The sequence below is a fragment of the Nanorana parkeri genome, unplaced genomic scaffold (genome assembly GCF_000935625.1).
Source record: "Nanorana parkeri isolate BGI_ZX_2015 unplaced genomic scaffold, ASM93562v1 scaffold1081, whole genome shotgun sequence".
Taxonomy (NCBI): domain Eukaryota; kingdom Metazoa; phylum Chordata; class Amphibia; order Anura; family Dicroglossidae; genus Nanorana; species Nanorana parkeri.
In genome coordinates, this window is record NW_017307349.1 from 368169 (window position 1) to 377208 (window position 9040).

The 9040-nt window shown below is 37.5% G+C and overlaps 2 protein-coding genes across 6 annotated transcripts in view; one reads left to right on the top strand and one right to left on the bottom strand.

The window, feature by feature from the left end:
* Positions 1–9040, top strand: part of RALGPS1 (Ral GEF with PH domain and SH3 binding motif 1) — a 302170-nt gene that overhangs the window by 92623 nt on the left and 200507 nt on the right. The gene's annotated exons all lie outside the window — the stretch shown is intronic.
* The window catches only part of ANGPTL2 (angiopoietin like 2), a 28063-nt gene continuing 23720 nt past the window's right edge, over positions 4698–9040 (bottom strand). Inside the window, exons 3-5 of the mRNA XM_018567676.1 lie at positions 6352–6545; positions 5768–6038; positions 4698–4921 (exon numbers count right to left, since the gene is read on the bottom strand). Coding sequence (XP_018423178.1) covers positions 4722–4921; positions 5768–6038; positions 6352–6545 — 665 coding nt within the window. The 3' untranslated portion in view covers positions 4698–4721. The remainder of the gene's footprint in view (positions 4922–5767; positions 6039–6351; positions 6546–9040) is intronic.

A 9040-nucleotide genomic window follows, 5' to 3' on the forward strand; every position in this document is an offset into this window, starting at 1 on the left:
AAAGAGAAAAGAGGAAGGGGGGGGGGGGGGGGGGGGGGGAAATCAGCAGACACATGGAGGTGCAGGAGACCAGAAGGGATCAGAGAGGACACAGGGATGCATTCTGTTGCCGCACAGTTATTTTGAATGAATAGCTGCGATTAGCGGCTTTCTTCTACCCATTGAGTATATAGCACAATTCCCTTATTAGGACAGCTACTTTAATTAACATTAGAGATGCATATACATTGTAAATGTTTGTAAAGCAGTTTGGGGGGTTTTGGTAACAGTTTCCATGCTACAATTCATGTCCAATATTTATGAACAATAAATGTTATGTTTATATCTTGTGGCAATATTCTTTTTGGGTGTTTTTGGCATAGTCTGTTCTCCTTGACAAGTTCAACATTGATTTAGCACCTCTGTTTTCTTCATTGTATGCACAAGAGCAAGCCTGACTGATTTATATTGAGGAGCACGTTGCAAGGAGGGTAGGCCAGAGTTTAGACCTTCCATCGTTAGGCCTTAAAGTGGACCTTTACACTCAAAAATCGAATTCTACCTATGCATCCCTCTATGTATGATGATTAATAATAACATACACGTCAGGTGTAAAATGCTGTGATTTTGAAATACTTACACTTGCAGAGCATTCACTTTCTGCTTTGAAAGTGCAAATTACTTTATTTTGCCAACGCAATGCACACTGGGATGTCCTTGTCATCATCAGAGCATTGCTGGGAAATCTGATATGTAGTTTCAGGAGAAAGGCATTTTCCTCCCCTGAGATAATGTGCATGGTCACATGTCTAGTCACATGTGCCAGATATCAAGGAAGTAATAGGAGAGCTAGTGGCCCCGAAAGCGCTAGTTTTGGGGACGTGACGTTTCAATAAACCAACTCTTTGGGCTGCAATACTGGTGGTGTGTTGGTGACATTTATTCATCTTTATACTGTGTGGCGGCGCCATCCGCAGGTCACTACAAGCACCCCCTCATTCAACTTTGGGTTTTTCCAATAAGGAGTGCGACAAGGTATCTTTTTGTTTGGCCACATGTTTAGTCACATGTGCCAGAAATCAAGGAAGTAATAGGAGAGCTAGTAATCTACCCTTAGTAAACATGGCCACTGTTAGAAGAGTGGGGAAGAAAATAGAAATAAGGTATGCAAAGAATACAAAGCCTGCAATTATCTAGAAGTATGTGTTTGTCGATTGTCATTACTAAACATTTCTAAAGGTGTGTTTGTTGTTATTTTAAAGATATGGGTAAAGGTTTGCTTTAAGCTGCTCTGGACGATAAATAAAAGTATGTGAAGCCACTTCTAGATGCTTTCATTTGGACCGCTGTCAGGTTGCATATTTCAGCTTTACCTCTGGTAGATTCAGGTACATTGTTCTGCCTTGAGTAGATCGTTGGTTAATTGTACTTGTTCTTTTGAATTGCGCTTTACTTGATGTTGACCCTGGTTCAACTCACTAGACTGAGATTGTCCAGAGACCTGTACAGAACTCTCCAGAGAAACTCTGTGTCCTGCAGTTTTTGATACACTGTTTGGTTAAAGACTTCTGTTAGGAATCCTTAAATGTTGATATTTTATCCCTAGCTGACCTGCTAAACTCAAGCCTACAAGCCCAGTGTTTCCTGTGAAAAAAAAGCAGAACGTTTGCCAGTAAATGAAGAAACTTTCCACAAGGGTTAGCCCCTAAAGACGTGCAAATTTACACTAATACAACAAAAAGATTTTGTGTGTTTTTTGTCTGGGAAGTTAAATCATTTAGTCTGCAGTTGCAATACTGACCTGAGCTGGCTGAGATGTATAATGTATGGGTGTGCGAGTTTGCTGTTAAACTGGATCTTGTAGATGCTTTCACTTCTATCTCTTGAAGATGCAATGCTTAACAGAAAAGCATATGTTGCTCTTTTAAATGAAAATATGTTTTGTCACCTTTCATTATAGATCAGATATTCCCCTCTGAACTACATACCAGAGAATATCACAGACACAATAAAAGGATGTAACACTCAGTTGACAAAGTCTTAAAACCTGACCTATACAATCTGTCTGCACAGAAAGCTTTATGTGAACAGAGTGTATGGGTTGGGTAGACATCAAGTATTGAGCAATCAAGATCAATCTGTGACATACGCCCCCGGCCCGAACCCGCTGTACGTCAATCACATGTGACTCTCAAAAAAAATGTGCCATCCCCATTTACTTGATGACTCTTTACCAGTATGATATCTTATCAGTGTTTTATATCTATCATATAGGACACACAATACACCCCAGTAAAAATAGGATTTTCTTTTCTGTTTTTATTGACAACCTTTTACAACAAGTAGTTGGCAGTACAAAAAAAGTAAAATTAAAACAAGTCATATGAAAGAATATGGGATGACAATATTAGATTTTTAATGAAGTGCCATTCTATGATGAAGTTACAGAAAAGTACAGTGTGACAAAATGTGAAATATAGCAACTTATGGGGATCTACATTGCCCAAAAAAGGCTGAAATGTAACTTGCCTTTCTATCACAATATATGCTTAATGTTTCTAGTATTGAAGACCTTAAAGTGCACCTATCCTGTCAAAAAACAAAAAAGATTCTTACCATCCAAAAAAAAGTAAAAAAAAAAAAAGTTATTGCACTAAAGCAATGATAAGAACTTACAGCCGCCATGTCCATACAGTGACCAGCTCCTGGGTGCTACCTTACTGACTTCTGTGCATCACTAGCGAGTATGCTATGCTTATTTTGGGGAAAAGCAGTTTACTATCTACAGGCCTGCATCCCAAATGTTGTGATTGGATCTATGAGAAATAAAACGTAATATTTTTATTTCATGTCTTATATGCTTATCGTACTGGAAAAATTAATTTAACACAATTGAAACAGTGATAATCACTTACTGATCTTTTGTCTCAAGCAACCCCCAAATCCAACAGTAACCCTAGACCTTGGGGAAAATGTATGTTATCATGACGATAGTATTCTAATTTCATGGTAATACTAGCGGCCAAAATGCTTGTAAAAATATCCGTCAATAACAATGCATTTCTTTACCATTTCCAGAAAGAGTACACTAAAATCACAACTGTAGGGATGTAGCGGATAAATAAACTAACGTAATTCTTAATCTGATTGCTGTCTTTTTGAGTGGAGCTGTTTAGACTCATAGTGCAGGAGGTAAAATCTAATTATAGACTAAGAATTGCAAACATTGAAATCACTTTTTGTATGGCAAGACTGTTGATATTTTAATGTGTCATGATGCAAGCCACGTGATTGCCATTAGCCCTAATCGAGCACAGGATTCACAGTCCACAAAGAAAATATCCCGTCTGAGTTTTTTTTTTTTTTATTGCAATTTTCTGTTATTTTTTGTGCAATTATTTTTAATTCCAATTTTTCCAAAAACTTGCTGGTTGTTGCACTATAACATTTAAGTTACCACTGAAATTTTAAATATTTTACTGCTTGGCACCCATCGTTTGCCTGCAAAAGTGGATACCTTTTTTATGTTATTTGGTTCTAACAATCATTTGTAGAAGAACGTGTTGGGAGAATGACAGACAGGTAAAAAAAGTTAAGAACACAATTGACATTTTTTTTCCATTTTTATGCAGATGATGCAGAATATAATGTATGTCATGTATTTGTATCTGTAAAAAATATATATTTACATATTCATCTAAATACTGTACAGGTAAAATTTTTGGTTATAGCAAAATAAAAGGGAGGATTTATAAAGAGGGAAATGAAAACATCTGTGTTACCGTCAGCCACCAATCAGATCCCGGGTGCCGTTTTCCAGAAGAGAATAGAGAATAAAAACAACTGATTGGTTGTTCTGGGAAACACAGCAGTTTTCCCTTCCTCCATTTTACCTTTATAAACCAACCCACAGTTCCCTGATTATGCACTTGTGTGACAGATATCACAGAATGGAAGTGAGGAGACAGATACAGTACATTTACAGTACATTGTGAAGAGTCCATAGTAAAATGAATCCTCAAACAAGGCATAACATAGTCCTTGGAGAGTAAAAATGGCTCCCTTTTGTTTTGGGTAGCCCCACTTATTTGATTGCAGTGTTTTGTATGTTCTCTTTGCGATTGTCAGTAAATGAACATAATACAAAGTATAAGTAACTTTCTATAGCGTTCTAGTTTTGTTCTACATCAGTTCATTGGAGGTTGTGTCCTGTGTCGAAAAACAACAAATCAAAGTGATAATACAAACTTTTTTGCAGTACATAGTACTTTAAAATATTCTACACTATAGTCCACATATGTGACTTATATAGATGTGTTGTTCCTGTTTATGTTTCCTATAGGCCCAGTTCACACCTGGGCGTTTTGTAGCGCGTTCCTACGCTCTGCAAAACGCTCAAACACCGAAATCCCATTATTTCCTATGGGTATGGTTCAGAGTGATCTTGATTTAGAATAAGGTAATGTAAACTCAAAGGAAATTGAGATTTCTTGGCAGCTTTTGGTATTCTAAGATAGTTTTGTTAAGACTTATGAACACAGAGGTCAAGGGAAGGGCTGTTTTGTTGAAAGATGTCAAAAGACCTGGTAAAGTAGACATTCAACATCTTACAGTACTGAGGGACAGTTTCCGTCTACGTATGTCATGCGATTCTCTGGTACATCCTGAACCAAAAACTGGTGAATACGAGTGCTTCCAAAGTAGGAAAGTCTTTTTGATTTTTATGTTCATCAGTCCAGACTTTAGTGAAACGTGTTGGGATTGGGTCTGATCATCATAACGACTTTCTTCAGTGAGTAGGATCCGCCTCGGAACTCAGCCCAGTAAACGCCGTCTTGGTAGCGGCTGCGGTAGTGCCCTCCTCTGTACCAAACGCCGTTGAGGTTGGAGTGAGCACAAGCGTTGTACCACCATCCTCCTTTCTGGTAGTGGGCGCAATTGCCTAGAATAAGACACAAATTGTTTGCAAGTGATCAAATTTAAACCCCCCTCCAAACTTGTGGGCCATCATTTTGCGGCTTACATTTAGAGTTGCCAGGTTAGCATGTCTTTTAGTCAAATATCATTTAATAACTGGACTTCTGGAAATAAGTATACATTTATTTGGGATTCCTAAAATATTACTGCTACTGGGTTATATAAAGTAGTTTTTTTTTATATTCAGTTTATTTGCTAATTTGCCCTTGTGAGTTTTTTTTCGTTCTGTAATTTTTCTTTTTGTAAATTAGTTTATTGAAAAAAAATGTGCACTATTCCACTGTTAAGTGTTTACTTTTTTCATCACTTAACTGCTGGAAAAAGACTAATATGGGAAAGGGTTAGGACTTCTGTGAGACTTTATTGCTGTCTCTGCCCCGATGGAGAGGTTTTCCCTTCATGTTGTAGTGAACACACAAGTGTTGGAAATCTCACCCAATGGACACACACAATAGTAAAACCAGACATAGACCTCATAAAAGTGACAATGCTCTTTTGTCCCGTTGGTAGGCAGGAAGGAAGCAGGTAAGGGACAAAGTTATTTTGTTTAACTACTATGGAAAAAATTGAGGTTACTGACTAAGCTACGCTTTCTTGCATCTAATTACTACAAAAATGATGGCAAGTAATCAATTTTGTAGTCAGGCTTTTTAATTCAACATCACCTAATGAGATGTGTATACCTACAACTTTAGCAAGATTTTTGTTTCAGCTAGTGGTTTTATATTTGAAATCAATTATTTTAACAGCTTCTAATTATATGAATTACCATCATAGTATGAATATAAGCAGCATATTATAGAATAGTTACCTGTGTATACATCATGATCCCTATCGAGGGTGGTGAACTGCTTGCCGTTATGCCAGGTGAACGAGTCCCCGGCATTGCCGTTATAACGGCCAAGTTTCAATTTGTAATGTTCACTTTCAGGTTCTAGGCGGAAACTTGCATATTCAGCAAACACTTTGCGTCCCTGCCAATCTTCCATGGTAACTAATAATTTGTAGTTGTCTTGATTAGTTAGCCAGTAGATGTTTTCCAGCCCGAGCCAATACTCTCCGTCAATGTTACCGAATCCTTGCTGTTTAAAAATAAATAAATAAAGAGGATAAATGTCTAAGTCTGCTTTTTAGTACTTTATCAATGTTAAATAAACTTTATTCATGTTTTAATTATTTTTGCCTTTATTCTTTGCTACTATTTTTTCAATCTGTTGCATTTTCAATTTTATAAGCAAGTCACATTGTTTTAGGCTTTAATTTTGAAAAAAAATGTTGCCATTAATAAGAGACTACTTTTTCTTCTGAAGTACTGTGCAGTATCATTTGGTCAATTGACTATCACTGACCAAAATTCTTTTTACCCTTTTCTTGTTTTGCCCCAATTTCACTCACTTTGTACGTTTCCCAGTTCCGGAAGAAGTTGACCGATCCATCAGTTCTTCTCTGGATGACAATCCAGCCACCAGGATCGTGTCGTTGATCACACCACACCTGCATCAGTCTATTGTTGTTCTCTGGCTTCACCAGGTATATGCCGCTTGTGTCATGTCCGTCGTCCATTGCCTGTAGGCAGTCTTTCCATGGACCTGTCACAAAGACGAGATTACTTCAGTTCCCATCTTGCAGTAATTTTGTTGCATATTTTCTCTAACAACATATTTAAAGGCATAGTGCACATTTTGCAGAAACATATGTGCACTCAGTAATAAAAAATGAACTATGCATTTATTATTTTTTGCATTGGAGCCTAGAAGTGGGTTGGTTAATGTTTCCTGCCATTCAACCCAGAAGATGGGCGACATCTAGTGGTGGAGGAGAACTACTGTGAGAGTCTGCTCTCAATTAAAGTTTTTTTTTTTTTTTTTTTTACAGATGCATGTAGCATTTTCAAAAGTCAGACAGTTGACAGGGCAGCAAGTGTCAGACCTCAGGAGGAGCTCTCAACACCAACATTGTTTTCAGACAATAGCCTCAATTCACAAACCGAACTTGCCTGAATAAGGATTGTTCGATAATAAATCAGTAGAATGATGTCAGAATTATAATGTTTACATACATTGTTATCATAGATATAAATTGTGATAGAAATAGTGACAGTTATTTTCAACTACCAATTAAATTTGAAAATGATGGTCTTGTGGTCGAAAATAAAGAGTCTTATTCTTGTTTTAAAGATTCATGAAATGAGCTTCATGTCAGTAAAGGTAACTAAGGGATAGATATTGATCTTTCATAAATGTATACTTTTTTAAATAATGTAAGCATAAGTTTCTTCTTGCATAAGTTGACTGATTTCTCTTTAACATTTATGTATAAGCTAATCCTGCCTCACGTACAATATTTATCTAGTAAATTTGACTGGAAAAACTCTTTAAAGTAAGATCACAGTGCGATTCATGTTAAAATGCGGAATGAGACTTGTCAGGTCTGGCAGGGCAGCCTTGTGGAAATACAGACAGTGTGCCAGGAGGAACGAGACAGAATCAACGAAGGTGCAGATACTTCTAACCACAAATAATGTACTTTCCAAAGAGCGGGGAAAATTGATGTAGTCATGAGAGGGATTTACTACAGTCCGGACCCTCCGGAGAGATGCAAGGACAGATATGGACTTGGTAATCGATAACAAATGTTTCCTATTCATGTGGAAGCTGTGCAGATTTAATCAGATGCATGTAGTGGAAGTATAAAAGCTATTTTATTATTTATAATTGGCACCCACATGGTTTACTGAAAGAGGTTATGTTTAAAGTTACACTCCAGGCAAACGGCTAAATGCCTGCCAGAGAGCAGAGCTGACCTCTGTGTCTGGCAAGTGGTGACCTCACTTTTTTCCATTGGAGTTAAGCTATATAGCTTGGTCACTGACCCTTCAGTAGTGTTTTGATTGAAGAGTCGAAGAACATGATCACGCCAATAAGTTCTTTAAAGCCCAAATCCAGCCAAAGCTTTTTAGTTTTTGATAGTGGTGAAGGGTTAGAACCTCTGCTTTCTGTACCTCATGTTGCAGACATTTCCTCTTGTTTACTGCAATGTCTGACAATAATTAACAAGGAAGTGAAGGGTACTGGGTTGCACTAAAAGCAAAAAGGCAAAAATATTATATTTGGTGAATTAAACATCTCTTCTCAATGCTCTTAATGTAAAACAGACCAGGGTTGTGCTTCAGGACATACAGTAGTAAATGTTTGGAAGATGTAGCAAGAAGTAGAAGCTTCATTGCTCTCTAAACCAGGACAAGTTTCCTAAGTAACAAAATTGTTTTTGGAATCTTGCTGTGTTGTAACCTTCTGGACTACTTCCAGGTATTGAAAGGGAGCACTGTAGCTGCCAAATTAACGATCCTATTAGGTTGTCAGGGCAAAGAATTCTTTCAAGTTTAACCTTCTATCTGAAGTCCTTTAGGCAATATCCCCCAATGCTTAATTGAAGGTGAACTGGAAATATTTGTTCCATATGATCCGCATAGTTCTACACCCAAACTAAATGAATGTGTATAAGTAAAACCACATTACTAAGCCCTTCACAAAATGTTAATGTCAACATTTAGAATACGTTATTATGTTTGTTCTATAAAATCTTTGTCCTAAACAAACAGATTTAATTACAAACCACAAAACTTGATGGCAGGATGGGCAGACCCAGAATGCTAAAGCTTGCTGCTTTTAGTGATTAATTACCCCCTTTTTGATGCAAAAAAATTGTGTATAGTGGTTTCCATTACTCTTTGTGTATAATTGCTTCTATACTGCACCTGCACTCTGATGGTTTTCATGAACCATCGCAATGACCTATTTGGATAATTTTTGGGTAGCTTTACCTTCTTGAGGAACTCCTTGACATACTGAATGGAATATGGCTCCTTCCAATCTTGTAACCTGGGCTCTGTCTGTGGATCCCCTAATTCGATCCCCATGTTCTCCCCTCCTATATCTGGTTTCATTAATCACTGAAGGTCTTCTTCCATCAGGGATTGTGGGTGCATTGAGTGAAGTGCATTGTATGCCTCTTTTCATGAAGAATGGTACTCTCCCCCCCCCCCCCCCCCCTCTAAATATATTTTTGTCCCCCCCAATTCTTT